The 23,803-nt window shown below is 25.4% G+C and overlaps 1 protein-coding gene across 1 annotated transcript; it reads right to left on the bottom strand.

The window, feature by feature from the left end:
• Nucleotides 1–7,091: 7,091 nt before the first annotated feature.
• On the bottom strand, nt 7,092–20,634 carry LOC129614265 (uncharacterized). The gene is made up of 10 exons (XM_055528787.1): nt 19,359–20,634; nt 13,494–14,043; nt 11,631–11,727; nt 11,164–11,564; nt 10,589–11,100; nt 10,052–10,513; nt 9,201–9,383; nt 8,934–9,083; nt 8,093–8,875; nt 7,092–7,603 (listed from the first exon to the last, which is right to left on the bottom strand). Exons 2-10 carry the CDS (start codon nt 13,623–13,625, stop codon nt 7,543–7,545), a joined length of 2,781 nt encoding a protein of 926 aa, XP_055384762.1. The 5' UTR covers nt 13,626–14,043; nt 19,359–20,634; the 3' UTR covers nt 7,092–7,542.
• Between the last annotated feature and the right edge of the window lie 3,169 nt (nt 20,635–23,803).

Raw genomic sequence — 23,803 nt, 5'->3', positions numbered from 1 at the left:
TATAATATTATAATAAAGCAAAATTATTAAAAATAAAAAATTGATTTATTTTTTAAAGAATTTTGGATAGCATAGAAATTTATTGGTAAGTGGAATTTCATAGTAAAGCCTCAAGCTTTTAAATATGATGTAGTTTTTCTTTTAAAAATAAGCAACATTGTCTGAATCGTCAACGCTCAAACACAAAATTCAGTAAAATTTGGTATTCGAACAATTTTAGAATGATAATATGAATTGTCATTACTTAAACTCGTATAGCATACTTACTTTAGCTCTTGAGAAAGTAATTACATTTTGTTCATTATTTATAGCGAATTGATAAATATTATTTCTATTTCTTATATCTCTCATTTTTTTTTTCTTATCATAGATTCAAACCATTTAAAATACATAGAAGAGTTTTAATAGTTTATCATGTTCACATCAGTTTGGTTTATTCAGCAATAGTATTTTAATTGCTAAATAATATTTGCCATTTCGTTTTTAAATTTAGATAAATGCATTTTGATTTTCACCTTTATTACCGTTATATGTATGTTGTTAGAATAGTAAATGTAAATCGAGAATTTTTCAATATAAAACATGAAGGCAATATTCGGTATTATAAAAAAGAGAACACAAACTTTAACTTTGTATTACGTTCGGTATTATTACAATGTTACTCGTTCTGAATTGTACAAAATGCGTTTTTAAAAGGCAAAGAAAAGTAAATCGTGTTTTCAAACAATTCTGGATGCTTTTTCTAAAATTTTTGCAATAAAATATTAGAAATATGCATAAATAAATGTTTAAATTCAGATAACGCAAATTTTTTCACTTTTTTGCGTTGAATTTTAGTGTAACAAATTGGAAATTGTCAGATAATTTTAAGTATGGTTGCAACAAATTAGAATAAAAGAATATTTTATCCTTGCTATGACAGAATTTTATGTCAATGTCAAAAAATCGAAATTTGTATATCAAATTGTTACCAAAAAATCATTATTTATGCTTCAACAATACCGTGTCATTGTGCATATTTAGTTTTGTATTTTCTTACGGTTTAAAGTCGGTTTTAAAGCTTTGTTTTTGACAGTACTCAATAATATCGCACTTAATATAACGCGCATATTCAAATATCTACTAGGATTATTGTGCATACGCACTTATAATATAATACGCATATTTATTACGAACTCTACTAGAATTATTGTAAATAAAGGGGACTTATTATAAAATCCAAAATCGCTAAATTTAATAAAATAGTCAATTATTCGGCGATTTTACAAATAAATTTCAAAAAGGGAAAGGAGGCAGACTTTTGGAGTAACAAAGATGACAGGGACCTTAGAGAGACAGTTGGATATTAGAGAATTGGTCACATATATAATTATTATATACATTTGAAATTGTATATTCTAAAATATAATGTTTATTAATTTAATTATATTATATATATATAATATATATGTATGTATATATATATATCATAAGAAAAATTAACTCGTTTAACTTATTTTATTATTATCAATATAAAGTTTGCAATATTCTTTGCCTAACATAATTTGTTTTATATATATATATATATATATATATGTATGTGTATACTTTTTATGTATAATTTATAAAATACATAATTAATTATAATGGCAAATAAAACTTTAAAATAAAGTTTATAACAAGTTATTTATAATTTTTATTTCTATTTTTTTTTCTTTTCATTTTTATTTTTTTTTTTTTTGTATTTTTTTTTTTTGAAAATTCAATTTTAAAATAATAATAATAGTAATAGTAATAATAATAATAATAATAATAATAGTAATAAAGAATAATCTACAATATTAACTAGTATTTAAACCAGTGGTGGGAACTGCGATTTTAAAATAAATTTTATATTAGTCTATAATATATATATATATATATGTATGCATATAATATGGATACATGTGTATCTAGATCTATAATACATAATATATATGTATGTATATGTATGTATTTATATATTCATAATATATATATATGCATATACATTAATATATCTGTATATATATTTTGACCTTCAATATATTAATTACTTATCTATACATATACATTTTTCGCTAAGTTTTTTTATTTTTTTATTTTTTTGTTATCTCTTTTTATATAATATAATATTAGTTTTTCCTTAATGAAAATTACACAAAAATTTTTAAGTTGCTAAGTATATGTGTGTGTTTTTGTACAATAGTTTTTTTTTTTTTTAATTTATTATTTTTTTAAACTAATAGTAAATGCATGCAATTAAAAAAATTTTTTTTTTCTTGGTTTTATATAAGTATGTATGAAGATATAATTATTCAACGATTTAAGCTCCTTTATAATTTCTTTTATGTATGTATACCTATATAATATGAGTTAAAAGTTTAATTTTTGTTTTCTTTTTCTTTTTTTTTGTTATTTTACTATTAAGTTGTTTTTGATATTGTGTTAAAAATTTATTTTTGTTTTTTTTTTATTATTTTTTATTTTTTTTTAAATAAAAATTTTATAATTGAAAAGATCATTAAAATATTGGGGGGGCTTATTCTAAGTATCGATTCACTAAGTGATATTGATAATATAATCGGAAGAGTTCGATATTTTTATTGTAAGTATAAACCATACAAATGATTCATGTCTTCGATAAATATCACTATAGCTTAGTAATTCGATTATCAAAATAAACTCCATTGAAAATAAATTAAAAAAAAATTTAAACTTAAAAAATCTAATTGTGTTTATTTGTTTTTTTAACGAAAAATATCGTAATATTTTATGGATGTATGCTTATTTCGTTACATTATGATTCATTAATATTATATGCAAATTAAATATGTATATATATATATTTATATAATAAATCTATGGTATAATTTTTTACTTTTCGGAAAATATCACAAAACTTACCCTTTTGGTTTTCGCTAATTATTCCCGCATAAAATAAAAATAAAATTTTTTTAAATTTTTTTTTTTTACTTTTGTTTTTAAATTATTTAAAATTTATGATGAAAGCTTTAAAAAATAAATTAAGAAATATTAGAGCAACATAGGTAAGGTAGTAGCATTACTATTTTCGTTTCAAAAAATTATTTAATAGCGTCGCTATTTTAAAAGTTTTATTTTTTTTTTTTGTTTCTTAATTCAATTTCAATATTACGTTATTTACATTCTTTCGATTTTGTTTTTTTTTTCTTACGATCTTGCATAAATAGCTGAATTTAGGTTATTTTGAGAAGCATACCACTACAATATCTTTCATTAGGTGAATGTAATTAAAGTGATATATCGTAAATAAAGCAAAGAAAACTAAATGACAGAGAAATAGAGAGATAGAAAATAGAGAAAGATTATAGACACGAACCATTTTTTTTTATTTTGGTTTGTGTTTTTTTTTAACAACAATTTTTATAAATTTTTTCTTTATGCAATAAAATAGTGAGTGATAAGTTTCTCATGATAAGCCTAAATATATACTTTTGTATTTTTATGTATTTATCTAATTGTTTTCAAAGCATTTTAATAATTATTATATTATTTATATTGTATGTAATAGGTATATATGTATATTTTTTTTTTAGAATAATAACAATATTTTATAATATTATTTTAATAAAATTAATTAAAAATAAATATTATTAGGAAAACTAAAAATATTATGTACACATAATTTTTAATTTATATGTACTATATTTTATATAATTTATACATATTAATATATAAACTTTACATTGTATATATACATATATAATATTTTTTTAATTATAGTACGCATACTATAATTTTTATAATATCAAAAATAATAGAAAACAAAAAACTCGTATTAAAAATTAAAATCATTTTGCTTTTCTAAATAATTAATATGTACATGTTTACACACTGAAAATTAATTATTGAATTATGATTTGTAAAACAAAATTTCAGTACATACCTACATATATAAAATTTAATTAGCATGTATGTGTTTGTATTATTTTATTGTTCGATCAAATAATTTTTGTTTTTCCTAAGTACAAGCATTTACTGCACACTCAGGTATATATATTAATTATTATTGAATGTGAGAAATTTTGGAAAAATCTTTATACATATATTTTATTGAAAGACAAGAGAATTGTACAATTATTTTATTTAATTTTCTTGCATTATGTTATTAAAAACTTAAACGCAAAGGCTGTTTAAAGGTGCTATAACCAATGATTCATAAAATAAAATATGTTTTTCTTTTTGACAATTCAAAACATCGAAAAATCGAATTTACATAATTTTGTTGAGAAACGAAAAAATTTTGTAAAAAAAAATATTCTACCAAAATTATTTTCTATATAATTGTAATTATTCACTTTGTATTTTATTGCCATATTTTGTCGAATATTAAAACGAAAATGTCGTGAATTAAAAAACTTTAATTAGAATTGGTAGGTAAATTAGGTATAAATGTTGTAGAATAACTGAAGAATCATAAAAATTTTATGAAAATGTCAGAGTGCCTAAACATATGTAATATTTCTTTTGCGATTACAAAATTTATTCAAATTTATGTTCCACAAAAGAAATTTTGTTACAAAAATATTAAAGTACGATCAAATATTATTTGGTTTTAACAATATGCGTGTTAATTAAAATCATCACTTCAATTCCAAATTAATTTTCGCTGACAAGTCATAGGAAATGGATGTTATCGAACTTTGTATGTGCGCCTGTTTTTTGTGCCTGAATGTAGTGTATACAAAATTGCATATACAAAATTATTTAACAAAAACTCAACATGATTGAAATTAGTTCAGTTAGCTATCAAATTAGACCAAGAGGCAATTTGTTAAAAAAACAAGTTGATCCTGATCTAAACAAATATAATTTAAAATCTTATGAATTTTGTATTTTTTGTTTTTGATTTTTCATTTTTAAAGTATCACAATCATAATCATACGCTTGCTTCCGTTAATTAAAACTGAAAGTTTTCAATTATTTAAAGACGACAACATTAGTACAAAATATTAATGGGTATTTATTAAGTAACCGATCTTATTACAATTGACTTCATTGCCGATATTGTTTTTGTAAAAGGAATTGTAGCTATAGACTTGGCCTTTGTTTTAATAAATTTATTAGCATACTTTGCAGTTCTTTATTGCTTTGCAATTGTAATACGATATTATTTCTGAAAAATTTTTAATTATAATCGAATCCAAAATTTGCATAAGTCACATATACAATATTCATTAAGTGAAGAGAACAGAAATGAAAGAGAAACAACAATATATTCGATATTTTAGCATTTTTGTGGCAAAAATTTATTTCATTTATGTAAAAAAAAAAATTAAAATATTGGTCTTAAATTCATAATTGATCAAAATCCGATGGTCGTCTGCAGTTGAGTACAACACTTGGCAATTTCTATATATATATACATCTTGTGGGGCGATTAACAAAATTCAAATTTAACATCAAAAAGATTTATTCAGCAATGCACACTTTTAATTGCTGAATAAGTCAATTTCAAGTTAAATCTGCATTTAGATGTTTGCCCCCTATACACTACTCAATCAAACTTCTGATAACACCCAATAATATAAAGGGGAGAACGAACGGCTTCAAAACAAAAACAAAAAAATGTTTTTAAAAAAATTTTACATGTACATACGAGTATATTATATTATTTTACAACTCATGTTCTCAATAATTTCTTTTTTTTTTCTCTCTAACATACTGACCATACTGTCTTCAAATTTTTTAATATGTTTGATTATTGCTATAACATGGTAACATTAATGTGTTTTTATTTATGTATAAGTATGTATATATATCGTATAATATTATTTTACAATTGTACCTATTTATTTTTATACTAAGTTAAATAACAATTTTTTTTTTCATAGATGGTTGTTACTTTTTTATGGTTATTCAGAAAACAATGTAAATTTTATTTTAAATTTTTTTTTTTTTGCTTGTTCTTAATTAAAAGTATAGAGTAAGCAACATGATATACTTTAACATATATATACATATATATATACATATATATATAACTCTTTAAATAGCTCAATTTAATTTAATAAATGTACACATACATATATACACTTAATGTGCATATTTTTTTTTGACTTTTTCGTAATTACTATTTCTTTATAGCTTCTAGATTTCAATATGGAAGGCCAAGTACCTAAATGTGAACCCAACTTTGATTTTGATTTGTTCAGCAATTGTAATCGTATTATTTAATAAGTCAAGTTGACGTTAGATTTGCATTTAGGTAAAACTTCATTTCTAGCCTTAATGTCATTTTACGTACAATATAAACAGTAAATATTTTATAAGAGTTAAAAATTTTTGTTCTTAATATTTTTTTAATGTTATAAAATTCAAATGAAAAAAAAAAACAAAAAATGTTTTGTATAAAATTATGTTTTTATACAAAATATAATAATATACAAATATAAATTTTATTGCAATTACAGCAATTCAATACAAATATATTATTCATAATCATGGCAGTATATTTTCTATATTATGTAAACAAAAAAAAATTAGTCACCTTACCTATGTTATATAATAAAATTAATTAATAATTAACTATTAATTGCAAAAATAACAGCTCATTATTCTTATTTTATTAATATTAATAATAAATTAAAAATACTTCTCAAATAATTAAAAATTAATTTTCAAAATCTAAATTTGTGAGTAATTTATTCAAAATATTCTTGAAAGCACTGTAGTTCTGTAAATGTATTTAGTTCATTAGTTATGTTTATTAGTTAATTCATGTTTCTAAAAAACATTTTTTGAAATAAAAACTTGATTCTTGAATAAAATAAATAAATTGTCCTCGCAAGAAAATTTTTTATTTACCTAAATGTTTAGTAATGTTTACAATTTTCATTATTCAGCAATTAAATTGTTATAGCTGAATAAGTTAAGTTGACATTATATTAGTATTTTGAGAACATTGAATTACAATCAATTTTTATTTATTTAGCTTATTATTTTTTGAATGCCTATTGTTATTCATTGAAAATGTTATTTTTGAAAGTAAAAATGTTATTTCTAAATTCTAGACAAAATTGTAAAATTCGACTAATTAATAGGTTAGCCAACTTTTGAATTTGTTACCTTATTAAAATTTAATATGGAAAATTTTTATTGAAGCTTCTATTCTACCTTTAATTCAAAATAGATTGCATTAATATTTGCCTACAAATACTTGCAATTTGGTTTTATTTTAAATAATAAAATAATATTTAATAAGAATAACAGTTGCAAAAAAAATCAAATATAATACAAAAGTAAATTGGAATAAAAACATTTTCTGCATAACGTTACGATTAAATATGACATTTTAAATTTTTTTTTTATTTTACTTTTTGAAACTAGATTTACGTGCATATATGTATGTATATTTATATGTATACATATATATACATATATATATATGTATATAAAAATTTTTAAAACCAGAATTATTTTGTTTTATGTTTTAAATATAGATTTTACTTTATAGATCTTTTTTATTTTTATTAAAAGAATTTTAAAATTATATAATAGTATTCATAAATATCCTAGAGTAGCATAGGTTTTTGTGAATGTCCCATCACTTGTAGTCAAATCTCTGAAAATATAATGAAAAATTACAAATTTGAAAAATAACGAAAAATGATAGGAAAAATAGGCATGTGTAGTATGTACAGAGGATTAATATTCTAATGAATTAAATGCTAACTTTAGCAGCTAAATCGTAGAGCTTTTTAACCTTCAGTGAAAGTTTACTGTAATTCTCGTCTCAATTTTTGAGTTGCATATTATAATTACTTTACAATTTTTGATTAAACACAATGTCTTCAATAATTATTAGTGTATTCACTTTTTAATTGAATTTTCCCACTTTTTGTTAAAATACCATGTGACTTGTCACAACTGTTATAAAAACAAAAAAATTGCATATTTTCCTAAAAAGCAGTATATTTAAAAGGAAAAATATTCTCTCGCCCTTGAAAATAAGGATATGTATTTTAAAGATTTTTAACTGGGAATCGAAGTAGGAAGAGTAAGAACGAAGTGAAAAATAATTATCAACTAAATATCGAATGTTTTAACTTACTCATCTTCCCAAGGGCAAACTGCATTTCGATTATTATCCGCTTCCTCTCCTTCTGCCTTATTTTCTATCTTTTCCTCTATTTTTTTTGCATCAGAACTTCTTTTTCTTCGTTTTCGTTTCGTTTCTTCGGCTTCTGGCTTAGTTTCTAACTTGATTTCAACATCATCTTCAACAGAATCAATTTCAATTTCGGCTAAAGGAGCGAGTAAAGGAGCTGGTGTAGGTGCTGGTGCAACACAACCTATTGGCATTGAATGCGGATCATCCTCTTCTATACCTCTACAATCACAAGCACCGACATGCTCTTCGAATTGAACACCTTCCTGATATTCTTCGGTAGTTGGTGACATTTCTTCTTGTGGGAGATTTATAGGATCAGATGTTTCTGTATCACGATTTTTTAATCCGGAATTAAAATCCTCTATTGATTCTGTTACATTGTCTTGTGTTTTAGGATTGTTCACTTCCACTGGATGATCTGTGATATCCTTGATATTAGTGGAAGATCCGGCAATATCTAACATCAAAACTTCTGAAGACGTGCTTCGGTTATTTTCATTGCATTTAACAATAGAATTTTTTCTAGTTGAAACATCTTCTTTAATCTGTATTTGAGTGTTAGAATTCTCGGAACACGACGCATCTTGATTCTTAGCTTCTTTACCCTCACATAAATTGTTTGATGACTGAAATAATTGCTCCTCTGCATCACACGGTGATGGGGCAACAGACTGTACTGTTCTTAAGGATTGTAGCGGCACATTAATTTGAAATTCTGATAGTCTTTAAAAAATAATTATTTTCTTAGTTTTGAATTTGGATGAAAGTTCAAGCAATTTACCTAGGTAAGGTTGTCATAGATGATCTTCGTTGTTCATTATGAATCAGCGTCAATTTTTTAACACCACAGTCAGCATCTACAGTGTTTTGACGAAGACCGCAAGATCTTTTCATTTTTTCGGAAACTTCTGCGATGTCTGATGAAATACTACTGCAAAAGCATTTTAAGAATTTAATTATGTTAGATACAAAAACTTACTGTAAAGGTTATAACACTTATTTTTATTATATAAAATAGCATATAGTATAAATAATGTTTAAAACCAACCTTTCTGTTTTAACTGGCACTTTTAATTCTATGACCGGTTCGGTACTTTTGTCATCGTCATCTTCCCATGGGCAAATTGCTAATTGCACGGGAGGTTCAACTGTTTCCTCGGTATCCCAAGGACATACCGAATGTGATTCTAGAGTTGATTCTAAGCGTTCCGTTAACTGTTTAGTTGGTTCTCTAAAAAGTAAAATAAAAAAAAAATTTATACTAACCACATACCGAAAGTTGGTGGTAAAAAAGTTTTAATATAAATATGATTACTTCCAAATGTATAAAAGTTACTCATGGATCGCAACCATGTTGTCCCACAATTTTCAAAGATTCGATTGCGAGATAAAATTGCGTTATCACACTTACAACTACATTAACCTTCTAACGAACATAAAGTTAGCAGAAGGTATTTAACTGCAATAGCAATAGTAAATTAAGTAAGATAATAAAGTTGTAATAAAATAAATCAGAAGAAGACGACTTGAAGAAACTTAAAATGACTTTGGATGAAAAATTTATTTTAGCAACTGGCTTTGGATGCTTTCTCTAAGATTCATCCTGCCATTTACATAAGTTAAAATTATGAAAATTTCAACTTGTCGCTGGATTAAAATATGAATTCCATTATACTTTTCTAGCTATTGTATAATTTAGAGAATTTAAAATTTTGTAGAATTATGAATCATTTCATTCTTATTATGCTGTACATTTTCTTCCAAAGTTGGAGCAATCAAATAAAAACCAATTCTCAGAAAATTTTTCTTTAACTATTGCTAATTACTCACAGTATTAGAAGAAATCACAGTATAATCTTATAATTTGTTATAATAAAATAAATTATATGAATTTCATACCTGTAAGGGATTTCACTCAAATTGCTTTGACTGTGAGAATGCGGTACTTTACTAGCACCGTCTTTAATTCCTATAATTGTTAGTTCATGAGCTGATCCACTTAAACTTCGATCACTGCCGCGACGTCTCAAATTCCCAGGTGCCGCTCCACCACTTTGCACTAACGGTTGAGTTAAATTTTGATTTGGCTGCTGCATAGTTGCAGTTTTCTTTTTGGCAGCTCCTCCAAAGTTAAAGAAACGTTTCTTATGTGAAGGTTGAATTCCACTAGCTAAAAGTGATTTATAATGGTCTGATCGCATAAAACGGGGATAACAATCTTTCTTTAAGAGCAACATGTAAATGTGTTCCGCTGCTGCGTCAAATGTAAAACGGGAAGGACTTTTAAGACCTTTTTGTACAACATCCATAGTTTTTCCATCAATATTTATCTCACATGGCGCACCCGGTTTTAAAAACTCCCTTTGAATAGTTTGTCAAATATAATTTCGAAATTAATATTTTATAAAGTAAAAAAGTAAATACTTGAGCACTTACTCATAAATTTCGTTTACTTTTTTTGCCACTTGAGAATGAGCAGACCTTCTTAATTTGTTAACTTCGATCCAAAAGCGAATGTTTTCATGCGAATATTCTTTTTCTAAGAAAGTTGTAAATTCTTGCAAACCTGTGGGATCTGACACAAGTTCTTCTATAGAAATACCCCATCTTTTGACACGTTTTTCTGTCGGAATATCGACTATAGCGTTATTAAGTTGCCAAAATGTCATATCTTCCGAGACCCATGGGTTCGAAGGCAAGACAGGTTGAAGAAAAAAATCATATTCCGAAAATATTTCCCAATAATTAACTAAACTTTCACAAGCTTGCGACATTTTCATTCTAGTACGAGTAAAAGATTTCGTTAAATAGTCGACCTCACGTTGCCAATCTTCCACGTTTTTCTTTTTATGTTTCGTTCCAGTTCTGTCTCTTGATGGGACGGGACAAGGTTCAAGCGGTGTGAACTGACCCGGTGGAGGCCGATGAACTCGCCAATATGCGCGTTCCTGAAAAAAAGTGAATTTTATAATCTAATAAGAGCTCATATTTTTAATGTTAAGTAAACTTACTTGAGAGTCACTAACAATTTTATCACCTTTTTTTCTTTCTTTAGCTAAACGCACATGCTCTTCGGCCTGCATTGATATCACATCCCATTTTCCTTTTAAATTCTTATGCAAACTTGCCAAAGCTTCTGTTTCATAGTCCTCTAGCCCATGCCTTTGTTTATTTCTAAGAGATCTTTTCGTAAGATATATGGCGTATTCTATATTATCTGGAGCTTTATGTTGCCATGGCCAATAATATGGAGATTGAAAACGATAAAGCGAAGAATCATCTTTTACTACAAGAGTTTTAGTATCATTTACTGGGAAAAAGTATCCGTGAAGACATAGTTGGTTTGCCAAATTGAGTGCTTCTGATTCCTCGATTGTTAATCTATCCATTAACCATTCTATTAAATCATATCCTTAATATATAAATAATATAATTAATTTTAAAATCAATTCTTTTATTTTAATCGTAAATATGTTACCCATAAATGCGTAAGGTATAGAAGTTAAAAAAATTTTTTGATGCCGCACAGGAACACCATTGTTTTCGTCCTTCATTTCTCGGACAAGATTTTCCATCTGGAAAAATATATCCAAAATTGTTGAGACTCAATAGATTCGAAGTAATTATATATTTTTATTGAATCAAGAGAAGAAACAAAAATCGGTTTATATTAAAATACTATAAATGAATATGAAAATCGCCGTGAAGGTGAAGAAGAAAAGACTAAATATTTACTGGAAAATTTGCTTTTCCGAAAATAACGATCTCTGGTTGTTTTCCAATTAGGAACAATCATTTACGAAAGTTTCTTTTAACTGTAAAGTTTAATATCATAACAAATATCAGTCATTTGTAGCAAAAATTGGAGAAAAGTATCGGAGCTGAAATTCTATTGAAGTAGTGAAATGGGCAAACCCGCTTTTTACTCTACAAAACCTTTTCGTAGATTTTGTTGCACGATTGCCACTAAGTTCTTCAGGATTAACGTCTTAACCGTAACGTTGTAAGTTGTTTTTCCAACATATTCCACACCACTGAAGAACCGATATATCTACAGCAGCTCAGGGAATGTGGGTTTAAACCAGTGTTGGAAATTAAGCAACTTTAATATGTAGCAAATAAAATAGAAGCATAGAATAATACTAAAGTTATTGCTTTTGTTAGAAGTAATAAAACGTGTAATTTCGAGAACAACAAAATTCATATTCTAGCATATTACAGAATCATTTGAAAGTTTTTCATAATTTTTTGAAAAATGCTATATAATGAAAATACTGTTATTTTCTTTTCCTAAACCTATCGATTTAACAATAGAATTTTTTCTAGTTGAAATATCTTCTTTAATCTGTGTTTGAGTTTCTACAACCATTGTTAAATTTGGCTTACAGATTAAGTTACAGATCAAGAAATAAAATGATGTTCTCTTATGCGCAATATAAAAAGCTATTCGTATTGATTGTGCATGTTGATGAATTAAAAGTGATCGCGGTAATTTTTAGAGCAACTTATTTTTGTAAGCACAAGTCGTTTTATATTTACCTTCAGAAATTAATTGCGATTAATTAGAAAACCTGGATTTCCCGGAGCGAAGGCCAACTCAAATGTTGATCAAACTACAATTTAAACGGCGTTTAAAAATTGGACCTTTCGATTTAGTATACAGTTCTAAAGCTATTGAATTTCAAGCAATAAAAATTTTCTCCGCACCTTTAACAGAGTTTCGATTATGTTCTGTTTTTGAGTTTTGTCTGTTTGTTATTCCAAAAACCTTATCTTCAATAAAGGGATTAGTAAAGAACATACAATTTCAATTGAGAAATGAATTAACTCATTCAGAATCTAATTACTAGTTTGTGGAAAAACTTGTGGCTTTTCATATTTTTGGTATATTGCATTGTATTGTAAGTTTCATCTGTATGACGGAAGTTTATTAGAGTAAATAACAACAATGTTAATTAGCCAAACAACCAAAGTTTGTAACCAAATTTTGGCTGCCTATTATTTATCCATCAACATGTAAGAATACTAAATTATTAGTCAAGTATAAAAATAATTATTAAGAAACGGAGAGAAATATAAAATCAGTAAGTGATGAATCTACTAATTGTTTTACTTCAAGATTCAGGTAAATGAAGTCAGCCTGAAAAAAGCTATAATTTAAGAGCATTGAAATGAGTGAAGGGTTTTCTTACCAAATTATGGTATGTATGATGCAACTCTTTGTATGTACTATGACTATTTCGAGTATTTCATCTACATAAATATTAATCTATGTCATTTATATTAATTATTCAACATCAATATTTGAAATAAATCCAAAAATAAATTTTAATTCACTTACCTTTTCAAACGCCATAGGCCGTGATAGTTTTTCTAAATTTGTTTGTTGATTTGGTGGTGTTATATTTATGTTTGGCTGTTGTTGTACTATTAAGAAATCTTTATCAGGCGCTATTTCACTGGTCGGCTCCATGGCCACCAAAATTTAGTGCCCAATTAGGCACAATTTTCGATTATATGAAATTTTATAATTAACCAAATTCCATAACTTTCTTTTTGAATTGAGTAAAGTGTATTTTTACTTTAACAAACATAATTGTCTCTTTTAATTTTTAGTTGATAATTTGTTTTCTATACTCGTTATTGAAATTATTACTTAATTTTTTTTTGATTTGTAACAATTATACTTGCACACCCTTGTTTTTTTGACACTTTATTTTTTTTTTCATTTACACATTCCTAGAATTTAAAAAAATATATATGAACCTTTCCGTTGAAATATTCAGTTTTATTTTGAAAAACTAGTAGATTTAAAAGAATGTTGTGGGGTTTAAATCTTTCATTAGACCGAGCAAAATTTTGATCCATTTCTAAACAATATTGAATTAGAGCTGAAAGAGAAAAAAGAAGCAAATTATTTCAATGGAATAAAAATAAGTTGGTAAAAAAAATTTAATTAGCAATTTAAATTTATAAATGAAAAACCGAAAGACGTGTTTTTTACTAAGGGTCTAAGAAATAGAGCATAGAGTTTTAATTTTAAGCAGACTGGTTACGGAACGAGCATAGAAAAATGAATAGAAAATAAAATGAATATTTTTAAGACAATTTGTATATATTGGACATACGAGTATGACGCGCCATCGCTTGTTAAAAAACAAAATTATAACTGCAGTGCTAGAATGAGTGCAAATTTGTAAAAGTTTACGCTCACAGTGGTATGAAAGCGTAACAAATATGTGTCCATAAATAGTAATGTATATTTACAGAAATTGGTACTATCTTTTACCAATTTCTGTAAAAGAAAAGGGAAGATTTCTTCTATGAATACCTTGCTAATGCTTGTTTGAGTAACTGTAACACGGAAAACGTTCGGCTATATCAGCTTTCTCTACCATTAATTTTATTAGAAACTCAAATTGCTCATATTTATTCTGTAAAATATAAAAACACCAATTATCAATCTAAACCGATTTTACTATAATATTAATTCAATAATTTTTGTAATTGCTAACTTCGCCGATCATTTTATTTGCACATTAAATTCAGGAAATCGCTGGTTGATCGAGTGCAAATATTGAAGTGATAAAAAATTCCTAACATGTCATATAAAAAGTTTTACAGAAAGACCACGTGTAATGATTGTGACATTTGCGATTGCCTCAAAATTGATACTACTTTTAATTATCACGTCTATGACTGTAAATATAATACATAATCGTGATAGTATCACTTCAAAATTCAAATGATCAAATTTTATTTTTGCAAATAACAAAATTTACAGGTATATATTTCAAATTTAGAAAAAATATATCACTGACAACGATCAGTCACAAAGAGCACGACTTGATCTCCACTCAAGATTTTGGTTTTAAATAGCGTCTGATATTGCTGAAACAACCTTTGAAACAGATAAGAATTCGAGACTACTTTATTGTGAGAATGGGGCTAAATCGTTGACAAAAACATAATAAAATTTAAGCGATTAGTGTTACAAAAAATACCAAGCAAGTATTTCCATCTAAAGGAACAGATACATGTTACCTGTTGGAAGCTATGAGTAGCTATATAGTTGGTAGCAATGATTATTTTTTCCATTATGGAGCCAGATGTTTGTAAGCAATTTTGCTACATTAGAAAATATCTCTCTTAAGTAAAATTTCTTCCATAAAATTTTTTGTTTTTTAATTTTTGATAATTTAATTATAAAACTTATATTAAATATTAAATCAAAACAAAGTACATTGTAAATTAATAGCAGTTTAGTTTAATTTTAGTTTTAGCTCAACTTTGGATGGGTTGATTTTTTTCTATTGCAAAACACTATATTGGAATTTAAAAAAAAGCTGTGTGTTCATTACTGATTGCTTTGAGGGCATACATAATCAAGAATAAAATATTTTTTACATGTAAATGCAATGACTATACTCTTTTTGATTCGTAGACACTAGGAAGCAATTGGTTTAAAACAAATTTGTCACAAATTGAGAACATTGAGCACCAAAAGTATTGACTGAGTTGATTATTTTGAGAAATTGATTACTTTTTTTTTCATTTGCGCAAATATTTTTTGATTAATTATTTTTTCAAAAAAAACTTCATTTATACCAATTTATTTATTTATTTTTAATTTGTATTCACAAAGAGCTAGTGGCGAAATTAATAAATAATAATATATTTAGATAAATTTTGTGTTTACTTAAACGAGTTCACAAGAAAAAAAATTTTTTGACCCTAGAATTCTAAACTAAATAAAAGGCAATAGTCTTTTAAGTAGCACATTTCTCTTCAATAAATGAAAATACTTTTTTTTTATAATACGCAGCAGGTTGTTAAATTGCGTATTCATATTAATATGCATATGAAAGGTGTCTCGTATCTAAGTGCACTGCACTCCTATATACCATTGTAAAGGCCAACATGAGTTGGCAAAACTTTTATATGGAGCCAATGTTCACAGCTTAACAGCTTCTCAGTTACAGGGGCTTAAATTTAATCTCGGCTGATTTCCTTACTTTTTGAAACTTTAACTATAACTGTTGTGTAACAACAACTCTGAATTCCATATATTTTATTTGAGTTTCCTTTAAATAGGTATCTTTCATTAATACAGTCTTGTAAGTCAGTTTTGTTTCCAAATCATGTTTAATAAAGCATCTGTCAGAGAATTATAATCATAAAATTATAAAAAGGTAAAGAATCAGTCGAGATAGAATTTAAGCCCCTGTAACTCGGAACCTATTGAGCTGTGAACATCGTTTTCATACAAAAGTTTTGTTATGGGGACCTATAAAATGGTATGTAGCAATGCATTTAGATACGAGACACCCTGTACATGCAAAATTGTATATATGTATTATAATATTATGTGCACTTAGCAACCATTCCATACTTTCAAGATTACGACAAAAATTAAAAAAAAGGGTAATATTAAATCGTCGACCAAATGATTAAAATCGACGGCCAATTAAGTAATTTAAGACAAAAAATAAGATATTTACCGTTACTTCTTTGATATAATAGAAATTTTAAAAAGCTTACAGTACGAAACCAATGGTTCCGATACAATAAATTGTCACAAAATAACACTTCTGACACTTTGTGCGACTGTAACTCTTTGAGAGAGAAGATAGATTAAAATTTTCGTTTAGAAAAAATATTAATCGATTTCCCGCCCGTAAACGAAGGAGATAAAAAAGCGAGATCGGTGTTATGGAGAGTCCATTTTGGGCTGAGGCAAACCAAGAAGCTTCCGAGCAATTATGAGCAGAAATGGTGCAAGAAAATAAACCGAACGGGTGGGAATCAGTTGAGAATATTTACGGGTCTTCTAGCGGAACCCTGTGGACTCAAGAGTTATATGAGAAGGTGAGGCCTGAAAGGTAACGTGGAAGTTCTGTGGGGAAATGGAGGAGAATTTGTTGCACCTTCTTGAGGCTCGATGAGTGTTGATCTACAGAAGGAGTGAAGGGGACAGGTGGTAGAGATCACAATAGATCCACCCCTTGTATTGTGGTGCATTGCTACCTCACATTTAATCCTATCTAATCTAATACGAATTTTACTATAATTTCATTGTAATGCCTCCTATTCGATACTACTCTCTGCCTAAAAGTATACAATCCAAAAATATTTTTAAGAGAATAATATTATAAAAAATATAGTTTTTAGCACTTTTCCCAAAAATTTTTGAAAAAAAAGTGCTTATTAGTTTCACTCTGTCCGTCCGTCCGTCCACCCGCTCGACCGTCTGTCTACAAAACTTCTACACCCTTGAGGATAGAAGATAGAAAGCTGAAATTTTACACATACATAGATCTTTGCTAGAAACACTTTTCCGTAGAAAAAAATTTTACCTATCTCCCCCTCTTTAAAAGTTATACCCCCCTAAAACCCTAAAAACGGAATTTTTTAACTATTTATTGCAGCGAAACAATAAGTAATTTAAAGAAAGTAATTTTTTAAATTTTGCAAAAGCAAAAAAATAGTGGCCGATTTCTTCGATTACGGAAATAAAACGTCGGTTAAAATTTACCTTTATCTAAAATCCATTTTTTCCTAATGTCTAAAATTTTAGCAGCTCTTAGATATTCATAAATAGTTCATTTCGTTAGAAGAAATTTTTTTTTCCATTTCCATCTTTTATATTTCTGAAAGCGCAAGCTTTTTCAAATTTACATAACTGCAAAAAGCTAACGGTAAATTCCGCTACATTAAAAAATATAATTATTTTTCTTAACTCACGCAATCAACCCTTAAAATCGAGCATTATGTTAAGCCCTCTTTAAATTAATTTTTGCTTTATTTCAAAGACTGCATAAATCATTCATCCCAAATATATGCAATCCTATAAATAGTTTCGTGTATGAATGAAAATATTTTTAATAGTGTGGTAGATATATGTATCTACATAGACTGTATTTAAAAGCAGTATTTTCACTAATTGTTGAAGGGAAAAGTGCTACAATACAAACCATTGGTTTGACCCAACTTTATTAAAAAATTATTTGATATTAATAAAAATTAATATCGTTTATTGTGTATACATGTACACACCTATACATAAAATATATTGAATTAAATTGCATAATTTGTACAATTGAAAAATTTTCTTTTCTTCAACGCGGTTATATGATTTTGAGAAAAATTTTTTGAGAAAACGCATCTTCTATATAGATACGTATGTATATATGTATATTATCAGTTTATCTATGTCTATATAATATATCAGCATTAACCATTGTATAATATATAATTTAAACAACAAAGTGTCTTTGAGTTTCCATAGCATTATTTTTTTGAAAATTATGTACAAAGAATTATTGTATTTTATTATAAATTATTAAAAATATATACTCGTAGAATAAGAAATTAATCAGGGTTGTATACAAGTAATGATAATTGAAAAAAATATATTACTACAAAAAAAAACTAAAAAAAAAAAAATATTAAGAACAATTCCTCACTTCAATTACAATTTAACAACAAATATTTACATCAAGTATTGTAGGTTTAAATAAGTAGGTAGTAGATAATTTATTTCTAATTACTTGTAATCGATTACTTGTAATCAATCGAAATAAAATTTTAATTTTATTTTGAAATTTGTGTTTTAATCTCTAAATTTTTCTTTTATTTCTAATAAAACACGAAAACAAGAAAATGAAAATGGAAAGAAAAGACAAGTATGACGTAACAATTTTAATGTTGCCTTAATTCAAAAAAAACTTTGATAAAGCCAAAATAAATATTATCTTTTTTAATTTCTAAAAATTTTTAAATAATAAAGATAATTTTAAATACGCGTTTTATTAAAAGAAAAAATATTTCTTTATTTTTCTTAAAAAAAAAAATTTTTCTTTTTGAATCTGTAAAAATGCTGTCATTTATATAAAATTCGAGAGAGAACAAAAAGAAAAAAAAATAAGAAAAATAAAAAAAAAAAGAGTACTATTTTGTAATTTTATAAGAATAAGTAGTAAAAGTAAACAAAAAAAAAAAATAAATAAATAAATAAATAAAGAAAGAAGTATGTGTATATATGTATGTATGGACTTGGAAAAAAAGTATATAATATTGTGTATCTACATACATTCGTACATAAATTAGATACATATATGCGTGTAACCATAATATTGTATGAGTATCCAATATAATTTTCTATATTATACATATGTATATGTATATATGTCAAAGTATAACTTACATTTATATAAAAGCAATTTGAAGTTTTTGTTTTTTTTTTTTTATCCGAGGCCTTTTGCTTTCACACCATTAACTTTATTCCGAAACCAACTTCAGAATATTATGGATAAAAGTTTTTCAACTTATTTTTAATGGAAAGTTTAATATTATTTAGAGAAGACGAGTATAATAATCAAGTATCTGATTAAGCTCTTTATAGTATATGAGTGCCAGTATATTTATTTTTATTAGTATTGTTATTATTTTTTATAATTTTCTTTTTTTTTTCTTATATTTTTAAAAACTTTAATTGAATTGAAATGTGAAATTTTCATGGAGAGCTTTTCATCAAAAGCAATATTTTGTTTTCTAACATCTTCCTGTTCCTTTTCTTTTCGTTTTTTTTCTTTCTTTTTGTTCTTTTTGTTTTTTTTTTTTTTTTTTTGAATTATTTCAAAATTTTTATAATATTTAATTTAAATTTTTTCAATTTTTTTTTTCATGTTGCCGTGTTTCCCTTTTTTTTTTTTGTTTTTTTGGTTGTAAGGGAAGAAAATTCTTTACGAAAAAAATTTCCCTTGTTATTTTATAAAAGTATTTTATTATGTTTGAACATATGTATGTATAGATTATGCATGTTTTTTACTTTTAAAAAAAAATTTTTTTTTTTTCAATTTAATTTATTTCTTATTTTATGACTATTGCAAATTATTTATAATATTTTATTTACAATTATAAGAAAATTTTTATTTTTCAAATGCACTTAAGTATTTTTCTTTTATATATTTTTTATTATTATAATTTAAATTTCATTTATTCCGCACATAAAAGAAAAGAAAAGAAAAAATTCAAATAATTTTTTTTTTTTTTATTGTTTTGTTCATTACTTCAGCCTATATTCATTCAAAATTTTTTTCCTAAAATTGCGCAAAATATATGTGTACGACGACCTTGTGTCGACTTTTACATTTTCGATTTTGTTGATGTTTTGCAAGTGGATGAAAAGGAAAAAAAAATGAAATGTTTTAATTAGGGAAAAAAAATTGTTTTTCTTTTTGTTTTTTTTTTCCAATTGAAATGTTAAAGAAAACAGCGAGTTTCTATTTTCTCTATTTTAAAGATTTATTTTTAATATTTTAATATTTCTGGTTTTAATAAAAAAATTATATTCCATTTTATTGTATTTTAATTTATTTTTTTTTTTGTAAATTTTTATGAAGCACTTTGCACACGTTTTGGTTTAAAGTTTTTTTCCAAACTGGGTCTGGCCTGGAAAACTTTTATTTTATTATTTTTTTTTGTTTCTTTGCTTTTTTGTCCAGTTTTTTCCTTCACATGCAAATTGAAATGAAAATCCGAAAAAGTATCCATAACACGGAATATACAATTAAGCTTTTTATTAATTTTTTGTTATTACAAAGCTTTTATATATATGACAAACATTCATTAATTTTAGTATACAAAAATATTTACTCTGCGCAGAAAAAGCAAAAATAAAGTAAAAAAACAAAAAACAAATTCGCAAAAACTCTTAAAAAATTAAAAGAAAATTCATTAAAAAAGTTTTTCATTATAGTTTCAGTTATCTATGAAAAACTCTACATATACCACAATTAGGAGGACAGAAATTTTAGAATTTTAGTTTTAATTCTAATATTTCTTTTTTTTTTTTCGCAAAATTTTGTAAAAATTATTTTAAAAATTTTTTCATATACATATTATGTAGCTACATGCATATACGATACACTTTTATATTACGCTTATTTCAATTTGGTAAGACGTAAGATGTGGATTTATGTATCGAAAGATGTTGTCGATAAATCAATCAATTATTTGTTTTATAATTGTAAATGAAACAATATTGCGTATCTAGAAAGCGAACTCTTTATAAGAACAAACGTCATAATAAACGTTAAATTTTGTTTGACATTTGAAAAAGAATTTTTGATATAAAACTAATTTAAATTATTTATTTTTTTTTTATTTTATCCAAGTAATATTTTTTTTTGCAGTTGTTATAAAAAAACTTAAAAATTCTTGTAGAACTTTAAGCACAACTGACATTTTCGAACATGTTATACTTGTATATTTTGCAATTTGGATTTATCGAACCTGCTTTTGCGTTTAGACCTAAGTTAGATATGAAATGTCGAAAATCTCCAAATCCTTTTTCTTTTTTAAGTTATTGTTTTTATGACGACAAATATGAATTTCAATATTTTTTGAAAATTCTACGTGTTTGTTGTGGAATTGTGCTTTTTAAAAAAAAAGTTTACCCCTTTTTCTTAATTTTATTAAAAAAAAGTGAATGTATAAAATAAAGGTAAAGTAAAGGTAATATTATAATTGACACTATCATAACGAAATTCCTTAGTTAAAACTATAAAAATTTTAAAAAATTCTTGAATTTTGACTTATTTTTAAAAAATTCTGAAATAAGATTTCTGCTATGCCAGATTCGTTTCGCAATGTCTCTGTCTGTAGTCTGCTAGTTCTTCCTAGCGTTCGTTTATTTCTCATAAACGAAATAAAATTTAACCAATTTGAAAAATAAAAAATGATCAAAATTTTTGTTTATGTATGTTTTCACTCTGCCTCTCAAAATTATTGTACATTTTGACATAATAAAATCTTGAATATACGTCAATTTTTTTTAATCAAACATCATTCTTTGTAACTTTTATTCGTAATTTTTCATAATTATGACTTTCTTTCTAAAAGGCAAATCCAATGAGTAGTTTTGATACATAAACATACATAATAAAATTTAAATTTCAATTCAACTTTTTCATTAATTTTTAATGTAGGTATAATTAATTTTATTTGATTCTTTTTTCTTCTCTCTTGTAATTTATCGCCTCTAAAATTTAGAGAAATTTCTATTTTCGCCTAGTTATTCCTTTTAAACCATTAACTTTAGTTAACTTCTAATAGAAAGAACCTACTAAACAAGGTAATAAAAAATATTTTCTCATGAAAAATAAAGCTTATAATATTAACTAATCCTTTCTATAATTAACTTCTATCTGCTATCCTAGACTCGTTTTCTTTCCTAAATGTATGCAATTACATTTCATTATAAGCAAAAAATTTTAGAATTTGTTTCACATTTCTGCCCTTTCGAAATAGTTTGGTGATCTGTATTTTTAACATTCAAAGAAAAACAAAATTAATTTCACAATCTTCTGCACCTTTTCTGTAAGGTTAATAAAACTATATTTACTTGAGTGTGATGCCGCATAATGATCAGATCACATAGCATATACATACATCCAGATAGACATGAGATATTGTACAACATTTAAATGGAATGATTCCTTATCTTAACACTATTTCCTTTTCATTAAAAAAAAACCAGCTTTCGTAATGTATAAATTAATAAATTATTAATTCTAAATTAATATTAATTTATTTATAGTAAAGAATACGTGTACCACACAAAATTTCTGGGAAAAACTTAGAGTCAAAAATCTAAGTTATAAAAATAGCTTTTCTCAAGTTATCTCTGTTTCTTTTTTTAAACATAGATGTCGCAATTAATGTTAAAAATATAATTTGATATTATTATGCTGTAAGTTAAAATACCGGGATAATTTTAAAATATTAAACCGTTAACAAGTGAAAGTATGACTTTTATCTAAATGGGAGCATTCTTGATTGGGTAAGTTTCTCCTTAATATAGTAATTATTAATTAATATGGCCAATCCTAACTTATGAAACAACTTATGTACAATTTAAGCACACCGAGAGTCTAATTACTAAACAGCAAACTTTCTATCAACATAGCTTAATCATCAACGCAATTTAACTGGTATTGTTAGAAGCGTCTTTTATATTCAATCAGAATATTTAATAACTTATAGCGTTATCATGATTTGCGAAGCGAATGTCATTGTTTTCGTATTCGCTTAATGATATTATGAATCGGGAAGCGAAATAGATTATTTCGAGAAAAATGTCAATACTAGACGAATGGGAATTGTATGTGACTAGAAGCAGTTTTTAAAACTTTGCTTTTATTTTGAGTTGATAGTTTATATTATTATAAGGCGTTACGGGGACCGTTGTGTAAAAGAGGTAAAACATTTACAGTAATTTTTAAATATCTATAATAAAGTAAATATAATTAATTAAAATGACCTTTTTTTTAATAAATTATATTTATGTAGCAAATTTTTAGTTAAAAAAAACAGCAACGAAGGAAATGTGGGCGAACTTTTGTGTGTATGTCTAAACGACCTTCTGGTAATTCCAATTAATTTTGGCGAATATTCGCGAGTAAGTTATTCGCTTCGCAACCATAACAACCATAATAACCTTATTAATTTCTTTTTTAAGGGACATTACAAAGTAAAAATTCATTATATTTTTAATTTAATTTCTTTACTGATAAAGTTAAACACAGATTATGAATACACATTATACAATTTGTAATTAGAAGCAAATTGTTTGATTTAGTTTATAAA

The sequence above is a fragment of the Condylostylus longicornis genome, unplaced genomic scaffold (assembly GCF_029603195.1).
Source record: "Condylostylus longicornis isolate FDR11 unplaced genomic scaffold, ASM2960319v2 ptg000107l, whole genome shotgun sequence".
NCBI classification, from domain to species: domain Eukaryota; kingdom Metazoa; phylum Arthropoda; class Insecta; order Diptera; family Dolichopodidae; genus Condylostylus; species Condylostylus longicornis.
Note: the sequence above shows the minus strand (reverse complement) of the source record. Positions and strands in the feature narration are given on the sequence as shown.